The sequence below is a fragment of the Pituophis catenifer genome, unplaced genomic scaffold (genome assembly GCF_029215685.1).
Source record: "Pituophis catenifer annectens isolate HBS135680 unplaced genomic scaffold, rPitCat1.0.hap2 SCAF_5, whole genome shotgun sequence".
NCBI classification, from domain to species: Eukaryota; Metazoa; Chordata; class Lepidosauria; order Squamata; family Colubridae; genus Pituophis; species Pituophis catenifer.
The window spans coordinates 22,738,039-22,758,016 of record NW_027256885.1 but is presented as its reverse complement, the minus strand read 5'-3'; the positions used below and the strand labels follow the sequence as shown (position 1 = coordinate 22,758,016).

General features: G+C 43.1%; 1 protein-coding gene across 1 annotated transcript in view; it reads left to right on the top strand.

Annotated features, from left to right (window-relative positions):
• The window catches only part of SEPTIN7 (septin 7), a 469,639-nt gene that overhangs the window by 261,639 nt on the left and 188,022 nt on the right, over window positions 1–19,978 (top strand). The window contains exons 4-7 of the mRNA XM_070944651.1: window positions 4,606–4,706; window positions 7,021–7,155; window positions 8,940–9,057; window positions 18,845–18,937. Coding sequence (XP_070800752.1) covers window positions 4,606–4,706; window positions 7,021–7,155; window positions 8,940–9,057; window positions 18,845–18,937 — 447 coding nt within the window. The remainder of the gene's footprint in view (window positions 1–4,605; window positions 4,707–7,020; window positions 7,156–8,939; window positions 9,058–18,844; window positions 18,938–19,978) is intronic.

Genomic DNA, 19,978 nt, shown 5'->3' with positions numbered 1-19,978 from the left:
TTCCTTCACTGAGGTCACACTCCCTTTGACAGAATTGCTAAAAACCGGCCCTTCTCCACCAAGCCCAAACCTAGCCAGCCCTTAGCTTGGACAATGGACTGCCAAAAATCCTTTGAACGACTAAAACGCCTATTTGCGGTGGAGCCGATCCTACAGCATCTTGACCCGAATAAGCCCTTCGTGGTATAGGCGGACGCAAGTGATGTGGTGGTGGCTGCTGTTCTACTGCAAAGGGACTCCTGAAACAATCTAATGCCGTGTGCTTCTGTATCAAGGAAGTTAACGGACACTGAGCGCAGATGGGCGGTGTGGGAGAAAGAGGCATTTGCAGTGCGATGGGCTCTCCTGTCCTGGAGACACTTCCTGGAGGGGGTGGATGAGCCTTTTGAGGTTTGGATGGACCACAAGAATCTCGAGGCGCTGAAGACCCCGAGGAAACTTTCTCCCAAGCAGGTTCATTGGGCTCAATATTTCAAACGCTTTAACTTTAACCTGAAATACATTCCGGGGGGTAAAAACCTTCTGGCTGACACTCTCTCCCATAAGCCCCAGTTTGACAGCCGATGGGAAGAGATAATTCACGCCATGATCTCGGAAACTCAGCTAGCCGCCCAAGCCCGCACCAGAGCGCAAACGTGCCAGGGTTCCAATCTCCCCGAAGACAAGTTGACAGCGGAGCTAAAAGCGGCACTCTCCACTGATTCCTGCTTCAAAGAAAACCAGGCGGACCTAACCCTAAGGGATGGGTTGGCATGGAAGGGGAGTAAACTTTAAGTGCCCCACAGACTGCGGCTCCTGGTGCTAAAGAGAAGTCATGATTCTCGACTAGGGGGCCACTTTGGGTTTTTAAAAACCCTCCATTTGACTAGGAGACAATTCTGGTGGCCAAAGATGAAAGCTGATGTGGAAGACTATGTGAGGAGCTGCGCCACCTGCGCCACCATGAAATCCTGACCAGGCAAGCCCCCTGGACTTCTCCAGGCTGTGGCTGAACCCACCAAGCCCTGGGAGGAGATTGCAATGGACTTCATAGTTGAGCTCTCTGACAGTGGGGGTAACCGGGTTATTTGGACTGTCATTGATTTATTCTCCAAACAAGCACTCTTCACTGCCTGCAGTGGACTCCCGTCGGCCAAGAAACTGGCGAAGCTGTTTGTGAAACACGTCTACAGGCTACATGGAGTCCCTAAGAGAATAATATCAGACCGCGGGGTCCAGTTTACCGCTAGGTTCTGGAGGGAGTTTCTGCGATCCATTGGGTTGTCCCAGGAACTTAGCTCAGCTTTTCACCCATCGACTAATGGATCAGCTGAAAAGTTGAACTCAATGGTGGAGCAATAGATTAGGTGTTATGTAAACTATCAACAGGAGAACTGGGCGGACTTGGTACCGTTCGCAGAAGTGGCTTATAATAATGCAGTACACACCAGTATTGGGTTGACTCCTTTTCAGATAACTACAGGCATGGATTTTGTGCCGATGCCTGAGTTGCCTAGAGAGCCGCCTACTTCTATGTCCCTAACGGAGTGGATGACCTCGTTGAGAAAGGGTTGGGACAATACAAAAATAGCTTTAGCGGAGTCAGCAGAACGATATAAGGCCCAGGCCGACAAACACCGATCCCTCCAACCACCGTTCCGAATAAGCGATAAGGTGTATTTGTCAACCAAGTACCTAAGATTGAGGGTACCCAGCAAGAAGTTTGGACCCAAATTCATAGGTCCCTTCCCTATAGTGAAAGTTATTAACCCAGTGACTGTCCAACTTAGACTCCCTCGCATCTTAGGGAAAGTACACCCCGTTTTCCACAGTAGCTTATTGAGACCGGTCAGATAATCTACCCTAAGACCCTTGCCAGCTGCTCCACCCCCTCCTTTGCTGGTGCAAGGGGAGACTCATTATGAGGTGAAGAAAATCCTGGACTCTAGACTCTACAGAGGTCGTTTACAATATTTGGTGCTTTGGAAAGGCTACCCTTTGGCTGAAGCTACTTGGGTTAAGAGTTGGGATGTAAATGCTGATGCGCTTGTGAAACAGTTTCACGACAAATTTCCTGACAAACCGAAAGGTCCTCCTGGGGGGGGAGAGGGGGTTAAAGGGATTGGTGCTAGGTGTTAACCCCTTCTTTTGTTTTTTGTCTGGAGGAGGTGGTTCTTTTTGCAGGGGGGGACGCCTGTCAGCTTTGGAAGCCATATTAGGCCGGAAGCTCCAATGCTGCCACCTTCTCGTGTGGGAAAGTAGGAGAGGGGGTTAGTAGACATAATAGTATTCTTCCTGTCTGTCAAAGTCAGGGCGATCCCGCATCTGGAGAAGGAGTGGTCAGGGGGCTCGATCGGGATGGAACGGACGTTGATTGGAGCATGTGACCGACTGGGTGGAAAAGGGGATGGTTTTGTGAGCTTTGACTTACTGAAGGAAAACCCGGGCTTTTCAGATTCGGGTTTTCCCAGATGTGCCAGTTTGCCTATTTTAGTAAAGAGGACTTTGGAAAATGCTTGCTTCCACGTCTTTACTTGGAGTGGGGTTTTTTCTGGAACGCTGACATATGGCACATCAGTGACATTACCTAGAACTGGATGTCCCTCCATAATTGATGAAAAAAACAAGAAGAAAACTGGTCCAAGAGGCTTGCCAAGAGGCCTACAGCAACATTAAAAGAGCTGCAGGAATTTCTGGCAAGTACTGGTTATGTAATACATGTGACAACAATCTCACATATTCTTCATATGTCTGGGCTGTAGGGTAGGGTGGCATGACAGAAGCCTTTTCTTAGAAAGAAAGGCATCCAAGCCTGGCTACATTTTGCAAATACCTACATCAAGTCTGACAAAAGCATGTGGGAAAATGTGTTATGGTCTGATGAGACCAAGGTTGAACTTGGCCATCATTCCAAACCTATGTTTGGCACAAAAATAACACTGTGCATCAGCAAAAGTTCACCATACCTACAGTGAAGCATAGTGATGACAGCATTATGCTTTGGGGCTGTTTTTCTTCAGCTGGAACTGGGGCTTTAGTCAAGGTGGAGGGAATTGTGAACAGTTCCGAGGATCGGACAATTTTGGCACAAAACCTTCAGACCTCTGCTCAATTGCTGAAGATGATGAGGGATTTCACCTTTCAACATGACAATGACCCAAAGCGTACCTCCAAATCGAACAAAGAACAGATTCACCAGAAGAATATCAAAGTTTTGGAATGGCCCAGCCAGAGCCCGGACTTGAATTCAATTGAAAATCTGTGGGGTGACCTGAAGAGGGCTGTGCACAGGAGATACCATCACAGTCTGATAGATTTGGAGCGCTTTTGTAAAGAAGAGGGGACAAAGATTTCCAAGGCAAGATGTGCCATGCTCATAGGCTTCTACCCCAAAAGACTGAATGCTGTCATAAAATCAAAAGGTGCTTTAACAAAGTATTAGTTTAAGGGTGTGCATGCTTATGCAACCATGTTATTCTAAGTTTTTTACTTCTCCCCCTAAAATATTTTGGTTTGTTTTTCAATTGAATTGTACAGCTTATAGGTTATATTAAAGGTGGAAAAATTCTGAAGTCATTTATCTTGGTGTGATTTTTTTTTTACATCTCAAAAACCTGGCATATTAACAGGGGTATGCAGACTTTATATATCTACTATACATGGATTTTGATCTGGATACCGATCACCCAAAACTAATTGTTTTATGCACAGAACAGTTTATGCTTGTAAAAATTTGTACATTCCTTTTTATTGGTTTTTTTAAAATGTGCTTTCCAGAACTTAAAATATGTCCTCATATCCACAAAGCAGGTACGTCATTTGAAACTTTCCCAAATAACTTTCACTTCTGTCTGTACTCCAGGAAACATTTCTTCTATGAGAATGAAGGAGAAAAAAAAGGAATGATAATGGATGAAAACGCAAAGTGTTAAACAGAGGCATTGAAAACCCACCTTTGCTTTTGGTTTGTGCTGTTAAGCCATGTAATGTTTTGTCAAATCAGGGGTGTCAAACTTGCAGCCTGTGGTCCGGATGCGTTACGCGCTGGCTACACCCACCCCTGTTTTAGCGAAGGGGGGAAAAGTCACGATACATCCCATGACGACAATGTGACGACGCAAGTTTGACACCCCTGGTCTAGATCTTAAAATATTTTCCCTAGAGATGGCAAAAACAAACTGAGAAATAGAGAAAGATACATGACTTAGATTCTCAATTGATGTGACCAGAACTCTACATGTAGGATTCTTTTTCTAGCAAAACAAAAGGCATTTTTCTTCTGTTTCTTCACGCATGCTGTTTCACAACTAACCTCTCTGGAAGGGTTGGTAAAATGGTTTTGGCCGATGCTTCTTCCTCTCCTTTCAGCAGTGGGATTCTCCACGGAGTCAAAGTTGTTTCTCTGAACCAAAAGAATCCATCTATTTTTAGAAGAGCAGTTTGGGTTCCAAACCAATAAACTTCATTTATGTCCATATTTTAACAACATTTTTAGAAGCAGTTGTACTACTGTAATATTTCTTTTTTAAAAACCTAATTATTATGTTCAGGAGTTTTTTTATTTAGCAAAGCAACACTTTCATATTTTAAGTATATGCACTGTTTATTTCTTTTTCTAATTTGCAGGTAGAACAGTCTAAGGTTCTAATTAAAGAAGGTGGTGTTCAGTTGCTACTAACAATAGTTGATACACCAGGATTTGGTGATGCAGTGGATAATAGCAATTGGTAGGTACATTCTAATATTACTCAATAGTGGCTATTATCTTGAAACACCTGCATGTATTTAAAGTAGAATCAGGTTTTTTTTTCTTTTCATGACACTTTTACTACTATACTATTGGTCAGAAATGAAATAAAAATATAATTTTCCAAAATCAGTTATCAAACATTTTAGTTTCTCAGTGATTAGTTCTGAGATAAATGTTGTTCGGTTATTACAGAGAAAAATCAAAAGACTTTGTACTATTGGTACTGTGACATAATTTATTTATTTATTTCTTAATCAAATTTATACTGCTTCCCAACTCCCCCAAAGGGGACACTGGGTGGCAAATAATAAACCTTAACAGCCGATAATAAAATTGATTTAAAAAAATTCAAACTCACAGTAATAAATAGAATAAAAACAAAAAATATTAACCCTGAGAGAAAGGAGGATAAAAATGGCTCCCTCAGCAATGGAGTCATCAGGACAGATCTCCGGGCCCCTATGTACCCATAAGGTGAGTGCCACAGCAGAGAAGCTATGTCTCCTGGTATAGGTCCCTAGCCAGTGGTGCCCATAGCATGCCTTCTCTGCGAGATCTGATGGGGCAGGCTGATGTAACTGGGGAGAGACAGTCGCTCAGATAACCCAGTCCCATGCTGTGAAGGGCTTTAAAAGTTATAAACAGCAGCTTGAATTGGACCTAGAATACCATGGTTGATGGTATTGAAAACTGCTGAGAGGTCAAGCAGGACAAGGATGGACACACTATCCTCATCCCATCCATATCAGAAGTCATCCAAAAGTATGTTCAATGTCATTTCTATTTTATACCTTGGTCTGAATCCTGACTGAAAAGGTTCCAGGTAATCCGCTTCCTCCAAAGCCCTCTGGAACTGTTGTACTGAATAGGATGACTCACAGCGGTCAGGTTGACATGGATGGGTGATCATGGCAGAATGGACGCAACTGGGTTGGCGTGGCCAGGTGGATGGAGTCAAGTGGGCATAGCTGAGTGGATGCGGCTGGTTGGGCGTGGCTGGGTTGGTGCAGAACAAGTCGCACCAGCTAACTGGATCTGGGGACAACTTGGCGCCCCACCAGCTCCTTGCCTCCCTGAACTGCTGGCAGCCAAGCACACATGTGTGAACGTGCACACAAACACACACACCATTCCCAGTTTGGGGACTTTTATCTGGAGCCATGCTGGGAAGCTTCCAATTGTGCCTGGGCTTGGGGAGAAAGACCTCTCCTTTGGTGTGCTGCATGCGCACGCACATGCACACACCATTCCAAGCTTGGGGACTTGCCTCATTCTGTCATCACAGTTTCCTGCCTAAGCAGGGGGTTGGACTAGAAGACCTCCAAGGTCCCGTACAACTCTGTTATTCTGTTCTGTTCTGTTCTATTCTATTCTATTCTATTCTATTCTATTCTATTCTATTCTATTCTATTCTATTCTATTCTATTCTATTCTATTCTATTCTATTCTATTCTTTGTCTGCATTTACAGAATTGAAAATCTGTGCTCCAGATGGGAGCCTCCAACTTGCTAATCAAGGTGGGGAAGGAAAACAGTTTATAAAAGTTCCCAAACTTCGAATGGAGAGTGTGTGTGCGCGCATGAGCACCTAGCACGACAAAGGAGAGGTCCTTCTCCCCACGTCCAGGCGTGATTGGCAGCTTCCCAGCAGGGATCCAAATTATTTTATAACCTTCCCCTCTCCCCCAATCAACCTCTGGTTCTGCCAGAGGAAGGAAAGAGAAGGCGGAATTACTACAGCCACAATAGGAAACCCATGGACTCCCTAAGGTGTTAATGGGAGCAGTAGCCCTCCTTCCTCCCCATGACCATGGAAAGAAAGGCAGAGGGGCCTCTGCAGGAGAGTAGGGTCCACAGTAGTCTGCTGCACTACATCAGAATTTTCCTGATGTCAAGAATATGTCTTTGGTTATTATAAAAGTTTTATTTTAATACTAATGTAGTGAATAAATATTCAGTCTGTTAATTATTGTAGATAGTTGACATTAATAAATGAACTTTGATTAAGACTATTTACGAAATAGCTTTGGGAAGTATGTTTCGGTCCCTTCACACCATTTTTATGACCCCTCCTTTTACTACTGCACCTTCTTCTGCTTGTTGCCCTTGTTTCATCTATAAGAATGAGCATGCCTTTTCTGTTATAGCAACCTAACCACATTTGCTTATGAAAATTGTATCAGTGATACTTACATATCATATTTAATATGATGGTGTACAGCTTGCACTGTTACAGTAAATATTCCAAGTTAATCTGCTTTTTTTAAAAAAAATGTGTTTGTACATTATAGCTGGCAGCCAGTTACTGATTACATTGACTGTAAATTTGAAGACTATCTCAATGCAGAATCACGTGTGAACAGACGACAGATGCCAGATAACAGGGTCCAGTGTTGCTTATATTTCATTGCTCCTTCAGGACATGGGTCAGTATTAAAGATAAATGCTTTTGCTCCTACTTTACAATTTCTCCAGTCAGAAGAATTTAAAATACACTGTTAGATATGTCTGATCATAGGAATTGTAAGGAATTAAATTCTAATTTAAATAATTTTCCTTCTCTAATATTAGCAAAAGTGTTTTGTACAAAATCCAGAAGAGCAAGATTGGGATTGTATGCTATTAATGGCTTTGTTCTCTGGATTTTTTCTGATTGAGTAGAGAGTACAGTTTTGCATGTTTTGTTTACAGTATCACAATAAAGGATGATAAATAATTTATTCTTGGCTATATCTAAATTAAATACTTTGAAAAGCAAGTTGTAAAAGCAAATATACTGTATGTCAGAGTTTTAGATATTTCAGCATCATAATGCTTGATCTTAAAATATATAATTGCAAGATAATTTTTCTTTTAATTGTTCTGATTGCTACATACAGGTAGTTCCCAATTTATAACTGTAATTTAGGCCACAATTTTGGTTGTAAGTTGCGATGGTGGTAAAGTGGGTCACCATGTGACCACGCCCAATTTTACCTTTTTTGCAGCAGTTGTTAAGTGAACACATTCTTTGCTATGGGGCAGGTTTTGCCAGAAACTGGAAGTAAATGCCGGTTTCTGGCAAAAATGTTGTAAGTCGTGGTTACATGACCATGGAGCACTCCAAATAGCCATGAATGCAGAGTGGTTGCTGGGCACCCAAATGCACTCACTTCACCCAGGTGGGGAGCAGATATCGGTACTTCAAAACTGGGTTGTAAGTCCCTTTTTCAGTAACTGTCATAACTTTGGTCACCAAGCAACCAGTCATAACTCAAGGACTGCCTGTATTATACAGAACAAGAATTTGTGATACCAATAATTTCTTATATAGCTCTTTGTTTTTGAAATCAATATTAAATATTGTTCTAAGTCTAAGAGGATAATAGGAATAATGTTTGGAAAATGACTTGGTTTCCTCTTCTCTAACAAGCATAGCTGTTAAATAGAGCTGCAAGCGTGAAAAAGGTATCTATAGAGATTCTCAGTCATCCAGGTCATGGTTCAACATAGGCACAACATAGGAGAACAAACCCATCAGGACAAGATTCAGCAGTCCATCTGCATTTAAAAGACAAAGGCTGCTCTTTTGAAGACAGCAAAGTCCATATTTTGGACAGAGTGGACTGCTGGTTTGAAAAAGGGGTCAAAGAGGCCATCTATGTCAAAATTGAACAGCCCTCTGTCATCAGAGGGGGAGGGATATGACATCATCTACCTCCAGTCTACAACACAGTCCTTTCAACAGTTCCAAGAAAGCTCCACACCCATTTGCATTACTCAGGTAACCCTGATGACACAGATAAACCTCCAGGTGGCCTCAATGACTGGCTAAAAGAATGCAAATTACCAGCTGTCTGCAAGGAGTATAAATCCTTCCATTCCCCACCATCCAATCAGAGCTGAAGAAGCTTCTTGGATGAGAAGTGAAACATCTTCAAAGAAAAACCAGAAAGTCCAGTTGCCTCTTGAAAAAGCACTTTTGGGACTTGAAAAAGATACTTTAATTAGCAGTAGAAAGTTACTTTGCTTGTGCGAGTTTTGAAATAGTTCCTCTGAACCATTTTCAGAAGCACACACAGTTTTTTAGTGTAGAGGTTTCATTGTATAAATTTTTGCAGTGATTATGTTCAGAAGAGATTAATTTTAGTATCGTATATGGCTCACATTTTGACTGCATTTCTTTGGAAGCCAAATTTGGAAAATAACATTTTGGTTTTTTATTTATTAGGCTTAAGCCTTTGGATATCGAGTTTATGAAACACCTGCATGAAAAAGTGAATATAATTCCACTTATTGCCAAGGCTGACACACTCACACCTGAAGAATGCCAACAGTTTAAAAAACAGGTAAATTTCTACCTCAAGCTCAATCTACCCACCAAGGCTCGATAATTATAATACCCAGGTGAGAATTAAATGTTCTGAGAAAAATGCAATTGAAGTTACTAATTGGATGCTAGCCTCAGAAACTTTATAGAAATTCATGCACATCTCCTAGAAAACAAACCTCATGGATCATATCTAGATGGGATTGAAACTTTAATTGACAATCTGGAAACAATTCCCTTTAATGGAATGCAGTCTCACTCCAGAAATCAGGTTATAAAGAATAAAAAATGCTTTGATCAGGATTGTGTACAGTTAAAGAGGGCATACAATAAAGAGTACAGAAAAAGTAAAAACTCTCCTTCTGAGGATCAAACTCACTACCTAAAATGTTTAAACGCCCGATATAAGGCCCATTTATTTATTTATTTATTTATTTATTTATTTATTTATTTATTTATTTATTTATTTATTTTACAGAATTTATATGCCGAAGGACTCAGGGCAGCGAACACAGATTAAAAACATACAATAATAAAAACCCACTAAAACCAGATTAAAATAATAAATAATAAAAACCCAAGGATCAGAATCAGCCCATTTGTTGGAATAACCAAGTCTTCAGGCCTCGACGGAAGGAGCGGAGATCCGGGGCTGTCTGGGGCTCGGTGGGTAGTTCGTTCCAGAGGGTAGGGGCGCCCATGGAGAACGCCCTACCCCTGGGCGTCGCCAGACGGCATTGCCTGGTCGACGGTACCCTGAGGAGAGCAACCCTATGGGAGCGGACAGGACGGTGGGAAGCAGGCAGGAGATGGTTCTGCAAATACCCCGGACCTAAGCCATGTAGGGCTTTATAGGTCAATACCAGCACCTTGAAACAGATCCGGAGGACCACTGGTAGCCAGTGCAGCACGCACAGGAGAGGTGTTACACGGGAGTAATGAGGAGCTCCCGTAACAACCCGCGCGGCCGCATTCTGGACCAGCTGGAGCCTCCGGGTGCACCTCAAGGGCAGCCCCATGTAGAGGGAGTTGCAGTAATCCAAGCGGGAGGTAACCAGGGCATGAGTGACCGTGCAAAGGGCATCACGGTCTAGAAAAGGGCGCAACTGGCGCACCAGGCGCACCTGTGTGAAAGCCCCCCTGGTCACAGCTGTCAAATGGTCTTCTAGGGACAGCTGGGAATCCAGGATGACACCCAAGTTGCGGGCCCTTTCAACGGGGGTGAGTACCTCCCCCCCATCAAAAGTAACGGGACCTCTAGAACACGGGATGCCAGCATCCACAGCCACTCAGTCTTGGAAGGGTTGAGTCTGAGTCTGTTCCTGCCCATCCAGGCCCGCACCGCCTCCAGGCATCGGGACATCACGGAAAGGGCATCCCCGGGGTGGCCCAGGGTGGAGATATATAATTGAGTATCATCAGCATATTGATGATACCTCACCCCGAAGCCATGAATGATCTCACCCAGCGGCTTCATATAGATGTTAAAGAGTAGGGGGGAGAGAACTGACCCCTGAGGCACCCCACAAGTTAGGGGCCTCGGGGTGGACCTCTGTCCCCCCCGCCCATACAAACTGTGAAAAGTGAGGCATTGAAGGAGTTCTGGCACAAATTAATTCAATCAGGATGAAAGGAATGATGCAGCCCTTCAAGCAGCAGGTGGAAGCAGAGGCGCAGGGGGGAGGCACTCGATCCGAACATACCGCATGGCCGCCTGCCCCATCCTGGCCACAGGCAAGCTAAGACAGACGTTGGGACGGAGTGGGCGGCCGGCTGCGCAGCACGTCCGGCGGGCCGGATCACGTGCCTCCCCCTCTGCACCTCTGCCTCCGCCTGCTGCTTGGAGGGCCAGCCTGGTTGTCACAGCACTCAGACTAACCTGTGCTGCGCGGGCTGTGCAGCCCCACAGTGCACCAGCCAAGTGGCCGGTGCGCTCACCACCTCTTGTGCACACGCTGGGGGGTAGGCCGGGCTAATCACCCTGATACCGTGTTTCCTCGAATAACCCCTAATGCATCTTTTGGAGCCCCCCCAAAATATAACACTGGGTCTTATTTTTGGGGAAACATGGTAGAAGTTAATAGGATACCTTTCCACAACAGAAATCAGATTAAATGAGGTGTGTGGGAACCAGCAAGTTATCTGAAAGACCTGACCTTTCCTGAGAGTAGAAGAGCATTTTTTAGAGCCAGATTTAATATCTTCTCCTCATCACTCGAATCTAGCCACCACTCGTGTAGTAGCCAAATTTTGTGCTGCTGTAATGATAATAAGGCAAAACAGGTTAAAGAACTAAAGACTTTTATTTTTATCAACATTTTGCTTAGTAATTATTTTTAATAATTTTAGAAGACATTTTAGTGCATAGTTTTATTATATCAGATTGTTATGTTATTATTGTAATAGGGATGTTCAGAGTATACCATATTTGATTTTATATTATAGTTGCCAATATATAATTGCACCCAATTCTCCCTGTCAATCCTGATTGTAATTGTTGTCTTTTATTTCCCTTTTTATTATTTTATCTTGCTGGTGATTGACCAAATAAATACATAAAAACAGGTAAATTTCTAATATTGAATGCTAATACTAATATTTGTTTCTGAATAAGTATAAATCTTTCCTTAGTTTCATAAGAACATACATAAGAACAACCCTGTCAGATGCAGCCAAAGCCCATCTTAATCCAGAATTTTGTTTAGAAAGACTGAACAGATGCTTCCAAGGTGGTCACAAGGAGGAGATGGAGATATATTTGCCTCCTATTGCTGTTCCCTTGGAATTCATATTTAGAGACAAGTTACTCCTTATCTGAAGTTAACACCAAGTCTTCAAGATTATTAACCCTTAATAAGCCTATTTTCCACAAATTTAAATCTATCTATCTATCTATCTATCTATCTATCTATCTATCTATCTATCTATCTATCTATCTATCTCCAATCCTCTTTTAAAGCCATCCAAGTCAGTGGCCATCACCACATTGTATCATAATGAATTCCACAGGAAAGTCATGTACTTTATGAAGAAATGCTTTCAGACAGCTTCATTGGACAACCCCTGGTATTTATATTTCTCCCAGACATGCTTTATTTTATATAACTCAATAATTTTTCTGCTGTCAGTTTTCAATATTCTCAGGCACCTTTCCTCAAGCAAAAAATTCCCAAGCATCCTAGCCTTTTCTCATATGGAAGCTGTTCAAACTGCAGATCATTTTATTTGCCCTCTTATGCACTTTCACTACCTCTATTGTACCCATATTTTAAGTATGGCAACTAGAACTGTTGGAGAACAAATGTACTCCAAATATGTATAGATTCGTTTGAATGTATTAAAATGTTGGCATTTTTATTATCAATTGCTTTCCCACTGATTCCTAGCATGAAATTTACCTTTTTTGTAGCTGCTGCCCACTCAGTTGGTGACCTCATTGTGCTATCCACTTTGACCCCAGTATGTTTTTCTTTGTTAGTTGCAAACAACTCAGACTCCATCGCTGTGTGTATGTAATTAGGCTTTTTTTTTGCTCCATCATGTATCACTTGGCGTGCATTTGCATTTAACTAGTCACCCAGTTTAAAGAGATCTTAATTCCTTTTAATTGCTTTTGACTTTTATTATTCTGATTGTTTTAGTATCATCCACAACTTTACCAGCTTACCTTTACTTAAATATTATTTATCAGGAAGTTAAAAGCACTTTCTCTAACAGAGATACCCAAGGGGCTCTACTTCTTTTTTTACATATATAAATTTTATTAAAAGTTTTAAAGTGAACATAAAAAATGAATAAAATTCTTTATTCACAAATGAATAAAGAATAAAGGAAACAAGAAAAGACAACAGTGCAGAAAAGAAGAATAGAAAGAAATAGTAAGAAGACACTTCCGATTTCTTTTGCAGTATGGTTACAAAATTATCACTTCTCTGATTATAATAAAAACCTTACTTTTTTTCTGTTATCCAACTTTTTTCTAATCAGCAAAACCATGAGTTATAAGTGCATTTTTTCTATTTCATGCAAAATGTCTACAAGAGATTTCCAATCAGCCATAAATGTAGATAATTGTCTTTTCTCTAATTAAATAAATTAATTTAGCCATCTCGGCAAGTTGCATCATCTTCACCAACTATTCCTTTGTTGTGGGTAGTGTTGAACTTCTTCTCTTTTGAGCATATCATAATCTCACTGCAGTTGTCATATATAAAAACATGAGTTTTTTCTAGTTGCCTGCCCATTAATCCCAAAAGCAAGAGCTCTGGTTTTAATAGTACTTTAGTCTTTAAAATCATCTGAATCAGTGTATGTATTTGTAACCATTTTTTTTTTTAGTTTTTTCACACTTTCACCAAACATGATAGAATGTCCCCTCATGTTGTTCACATTTCCAACAAAGATTCAAGTACTTTTATACATTCTAGACATTTTTTTCTGGTGACAGATACCAACAATACATCATTTTTAAAAAATTCTCCTTAAGTTTAGAACATAATCCTTTCAACCACATATTTTCCCATTGATGTATTTGTATATTGTAACCATTTTGGCCCAATTTATCATTTATTTATTTATTTATTTTATTATTCATATTTCTATGCCGCCCACTCTCCGAGGACTCTGGGCAGCTTACACCAAAGACAGTATACTAAATAGCATATTGCTCCCAACAATCTGTGTCCTCATTTTACCCACCTTGGAAGGATGGAAGGCTGAGTCAACCTTGAGCCGGTGAGATTTGATCCGCTGATCTGCTGAACTAGCAGTCAGCTGCAGTACTGCACTCTAACCACTGCGCCATCTCGGCTCATACATTCTTTCACTTTTTGTTCTGTCTCTTATATCAGCACAAATTTATACATTTTAGCAATAACACGTTCATCATTGGTGCATACAGTAGTTCTGTTTCAAACTCAGTCTTACATTGTTCAAAACCATAGAATGTATTATCCACTTCTTAACCTTTCTGATAATTGTACATAAGAAACCCATTGACATTATATCCTTCTATTGTCAAGTCTTCTCTTGAGAAACTTCTAGTATATCATGGTAAGTTAACCATTCATGTTTACTTATTTCTCATCTATAAAATGCTTCTTGTGCAGAAAGCCACAAATGTGTTTTCGGGCACAGCGTAAATTTATATTTATTCCACACACTAAGAATACCCATCTAACATACATTAACCTTAAGTTTGTCATACCATAAATATCCATGCCACCCAAATCTCAGATCATCTCCTTCTAACTCCAATAGCCTTCCATTTCTTAACAACACCTACTCTTTCATCCAAGCTGGACAGCAGGTGGCAAAATATAATTTCAAATCTGGTAGAAATCCTTTCCATCTTGTAGTACCTTATATTTAACTTGTGGCTTTCCCCCCGCCATACAAATTCCAAGGGGCCTTACTTCTGACTTTCTTCCACTGAGAAAATTCCCATTGAATAGCAAAGTCCTATTCTTTGCTTTCTGTTATTAATGAATTAGCGGAAAGGTTAGGTCCTCTTATCTCATGGCCACTAAGTTTATTCAAGAATCTTTGATGTGGAACTTTGTCAGAGGCTCACGTTACATATTTTTGCCAGGAGACCAGCAAATACATATTTGAAATTTTAGTGAATACCCTTAGGATCTCATGATTATTTGTTTAGTTGTTTATAAGGTTTTTGATTTCTATAGCTGCCCATCTCAACAAGTGACTCTGGGTGGCATACATCATAAGACACAAAAACAATTAAAACAGTACAAAATAAATATAGATGGCACCAAGTAAAACTGTTACTATGGATGTTAATACAGCCAGGAAACGGGGCTCTTAATACACTTGGGGCCCCAGGCTTGGGCACACAACCAAGTCTTTATGGTTTTACAAAAGGCCAACAGGGTCAGGGTCATCCTGATATCTGAAGGGAGAATATTCTAGAGGGCAAGGGATGTGGCAGAGAAGACAGGTCTCCTGGTTCCCACCAGCCAACATTCCTTGGCTAACGGCACCCACAGCATACCCAACCTGCCTGCCTGAGCTGTTAAAGGAGGTGGTATATTTGTGGTTTGAAAAATGATACAGTACATTTGATTGATGTTTCTGTATGGATGACTGCAATATCCTGTCAGACAGGTTGGAAGCTTAAATATAATTTAATGAAATGCAGTTACTGTAACTGAATGAAAAATGGATTTACATCTAGTAGTTCTGAGACATAAGGAATGTACTAAAAATAACTGTGAGAATTATAAATGTGAATAGAATAGTTCAATGAGTTCTCAGACAATTGTGAAAGACATAATCAGTCTTTCATAGTTTGGATGTCTGCAGTCTTTCTCTAACCCATCAGAAAAATATTACGATCTCCAGTGATCCTTTTATAGGAATCGTGTAGTAGTGTGTCACAATAGTGGGATTCAAAAATTTTTACTACCGGTTCTGTGGGCATGGCTTGCTTGGTGGGCATGTCTTGGTGGTCATGTGACTGGGTGGGCATGGCTTGCTTGGTGATCATGTGACTGGCCATGGCTTGGTGGTCATGTGACTGACCGTGGCTTGGTGGTCATGTGACTGGGTGGGCGTGGCTTGGTGGTCATGTGACTGGGTGGGCATGGCCAACTTGACGTCACTCACGTCAAAGGTTAGGGTTAGGTTGCCTGGCCTCTCCTCACCTCAAAGGCCTCAACGAAATACAATTTCCCTGTCTATTTATTTACTACTACTGAACATCCAAAATATACTATTTAATCCTATGTATATATGCCATATGTGTACATACATATTACATAGTATAGAGTGTGTATAGGCACACAAAAAGATACATTATTTACTATATATACTGTATGTGTATGTACACACACACAAACACACACAGCTCTTCTAAAACTATACACATTCAACCTCACTGCATTTGGAAAAACACACCCAGAGTCCACTTTCTGCCACACATTTAACTATAACTTCTGTACATTAGAACATTACAAACACCTTCAGATGTTCTTCCCTAGCTTCAGTGGTGGGTTTCTACCAGTTCGCCCCAGTTTGGGTGAACCGGTAGCGGCGGCGGGAGGCTCTGCCCACCCGCCCGGATGTCATCACGGATACTCTGCGCATGCGTAGAAGGTTCTGCACATGTGCAGAAGTACCGCGAGCGAAGTGTGTGTGCTCACAGTTCCAAACCGGTAGCGAAGGTAAGTGGAACCCACTACTGCCTAACTTGCACATGACTGTTAGAGCCAGGAGAGGTCATGGATTGAGTAAAATGTGGTGAAACTCACTTAATAATGCTCTTGCTTAGCAACCAAAATTTTGGGCTCAATTGTGGTCATAAGTCAAGGACTATCTCTGCCTTCCTCTGCATAGCAGCCTTGTCCTAGTAAACTCCTTCTCCTTTCTGGCAATTTTCCTCTCTGTTAGAGGCACCAAAATAATCCAGACAATGTAAGGTTTCCAACCCCCTGCAGCAGGGGGTTGGACTAGATGACCTCCGAGGTCCCTTCCAGCCCTAGATTGCTGTGCTGTTTCAAAGCATCTTCTGAAGCCACGTCTAGTACCAGGGTTTGTGGTCTTTCCTTCCTCTTCCTTCTCTCTCTCTCTTCCTTCCTCTTTCTTTCTTCTTTCTTTCTTTCTTTCTCTTTCTCCTTTCTCTCTCTCTCTCTTCTCTCTCTCTCTCCCTTCCTCTTTCTTTCTCTTTCTTTCTTTCTTTCTTTCTCTTTCTTTTTCTTTCTTCTCTCTCTCTCTTCTCACTCTCTCCCTTCCTTCCTTCCTTCCTCTTTCTTTCTTTCTTTCTTTCTTTCTTTCTTTCTTTCTTTCTTTCTTTCTTTCTTTTCTCTCTCTCTCCCTTCCCCTTTCCTTTTCTTTCTTTCTTTCTTTCTTTCTTTCTTTCTTTCTTTCTTTCTTTCTTTCTTTCTTTCTTTCTTTCTTTCTTTCTTGTCTCTCTCTCTCTCTCCCTTCCTCTTTCCTTCTTTCTCTTTCTCTCTCTCTCTTTCTTTCTTTCTTTCTTCTCTCTCTCTCTCCCTTCCTCCTTCAAACTCTAGGAGAGTGCGACCCACCCGAGACATGTGAGGCGGGAGGCCTGAGAGAAAGCGCCTAGTCTGGGCACACAGCCCTCCATGACGGAGCCCTTCCTGGGGAGCAAAGCAAAAACTTACGGATACTGATCCTGATGACAAACTCCAGCCACGGCAGCAGTGGCGGGCAAAAGGGTAGCTCCAGGTTGCAGCGGGGGGGGCGGTGGCAGGCGAAAGGGGAGCTCCAGGCAGGGGCAGGGGCTCTCGGGGCCCTGGGAAAGCGCACGCTTTCTGGATGGGACTTACAGGAGTCCAACTCCCAAAGCGCAGTGCTGCGAAAGGCAAGAGCAGCAGGGGAGAGAAGCAGCAGCCGCTGACCTGGAGAGCACATGATGGAGCCCTCTATGTGTTCTCTGGCGACCTGTTTTCTCTCCCCCACTCTCTTGCTGGGAGAGAGAGAGAGTCTTTCACAGCACTGCGCTTTGGGTCCTGGTATGTCCGGAAAGCGCTGTGCCAGAGAGAAACAGGATTCAACCTGTTTCTCTCTGCCTGGCTTTCCGGATGGGACTTACACTTACAGGACCCAAAGAGCTGTGCTGAGAAAGACTCTTTCGCTCTCCCAGCAAGAGAGTGATGGAGAGAAACAACGCTCCATGTGATCAGCAGCTGCTTCTTCTCTCCACCGCTCTCTTGCTGGGAGAGCATCTTTCGCAGCACAGCGCTTTGGGGACCCATCCGGAAAGCCAGGCACAGAGAAACAGACAGGTTGAAGGCCGGTACTTTCAGCGCCCAAGAGGAACCGAGGCTTGGAGCAGTTTTGGAGCTTGTTAAGAAGGACCACTCCTTGGCCCCAGTCATGCGTTTTCAAGCCCGGGATGCTTGGAGTGAAAAGCTATTGTAATAGCCCAGGCTTGAAAAGACGTGGCTTGGGCCGAGGAGCGGTCCTCCTTAACAAGCTCCAAAACTGCTCCAAGCCTTGGTTCCTCATGGGCACTGGCATGCCTTCCCCTCTGCCACCAGCTGTGGGAGGAAGGTAAGGTTGCGAGCCTGGTGGGGACAGTGGGGGGGCCCACGGGAAGCTAGGCTGCAGGCAGCGCAGCCTGGAATGGAGCTGCACCGGGCCGTGGCAGCTTAGCCAGCCATGCAAGCTTGGTGGGGATGGTGGGGGGGCCACAGCAAGCTCCAGGGAGGGGGGGGCCTAGCACGACTTACCTGTAGGCAGGAGGAGGCAGCTCAGTTGGGGCGCAGGGCAGGCACCACGTGGGAAGGCAGCTTAGGCAGGCAAGCCGCAGAGCAGACTGTGTGCATGTGTGAGTGCCACACAGTGTGCTATGCCACCCAGGAGGTAAGGAGTGACTGGGCGGGGCAGGTGGGCGGGGCGAGCGACCGGGCAGCAACCGGGCAGGCGGGGCAAGCGAGCGGCGAACGGTTCGGGGGTGTGGCCAGTCAGCGGTTGCTACCGGTTCAGCGACCCAGGCCAAATTACCACTACCGGTTCGTGCAAACCATTGCGAACCGGCTGAAAACCACCACTGGTGTGTCAGAGTAGTTTATTTCTATATAGTGTGAATTGAAATGAGTGAGAGTGGGATGACTCTGGAAAAGGGAAAAGAGGAAAGTACAGCTTTATCTGAAAAAAGACAAACACATAAACTGGATTTCAAAAGAGATTGTAATTACGAAAATTGTATCCATATTCTGACATAAATTTGTGGTGTTCAACTTCAATATATATAATATAGCATACTTTTATTAACATATACAACATTTGTTTCAGTTTCTATTAACAATTATGGTTATTTTCAGATAATGAAAGAAATCCAAGAGCACAAAATTAAAATATATGAATTCCCAGAAACTGATGATGAAGAAGAAAATAAGCTGTTTAAAAAGTTAAAGGTACAAAAAACATTTAAGCAAAATATTACAGTTTCATGTCACAGAATTCTGTGCAAATGGGTTTTATTTTAATGCAGGGGTCCTCGATCCCCAACCCCCAGGCCACGGCCTGGAACTGGGTCGTACAAGCACCGAGTGAGCGCATGAACACACACAGCTCCACGAGTGCACTCACTCGTGTAAAAGCTCCATTTGTTTGAGCAGCAGATGCTTGCACAGGAAGCTCCATTTGTGCAAGCGGCAGGTGTGCACACCTGTCACTTGCATATATGGAGCTGTGCGCATACGCACATGCACCCGCTGCTTGTGCGGAACCATCCCCTCTTCCTCCCACACACACCAGTCCACAAAGCCAGAAAGGTTGGAGACCCCTGTTTTAATGGACATAGCAATTCCACAAAAGAATGCCCATCAAGAGATCTCTCTTATTGGCTTTAGTCAAATTATCAATAAAGCCCTGGTATACAGAAACTATCAAACATTTACACACACAACATAATAATACCAAATTATTAGGTAACATTTTAATTCATTGCTTGGGCCATTTCCTGAGGTTCTGGCTCACGATTCGACCGAGGACCTGGTAGCCGCCTGGGATAGGGCGGCCGCCGGAGCCTTGGATCGTGTCGTGCCTTTGCGGCCTCTGACCTGGTGCTGATCCCGTGTGGCTCCCTGGTTCTCCGAGGAGCTCAAGGAAATGAAGCGCCGGAAAAGACGCCTAGAGAGCAGTTGGAGGGCCAGCCGATCCAAATCCGACCGGACACTGGTGAGGTCTCATATTAAGACCTACCTAGTGGCGATAAAAGCGGCGAAATCTGAGTATTTCTCTGCTCTTATCGCGTCATCAGATAATCGCCCAGCCACCCTATTTAGGGTGACCTGCTCCCTACTCCATCAGGGAGCGAGGGACGATCCCTTACATGGAAGAGCTGAGGACTTTGTGCAATATCTGTATGACAAAATCGCTCAGATTCGGGAAGGATTGGACTCTGACTGGGTAGTTTCAGGCGGGGTGACGGAAGCGGGCCTTGAGAATGTCAT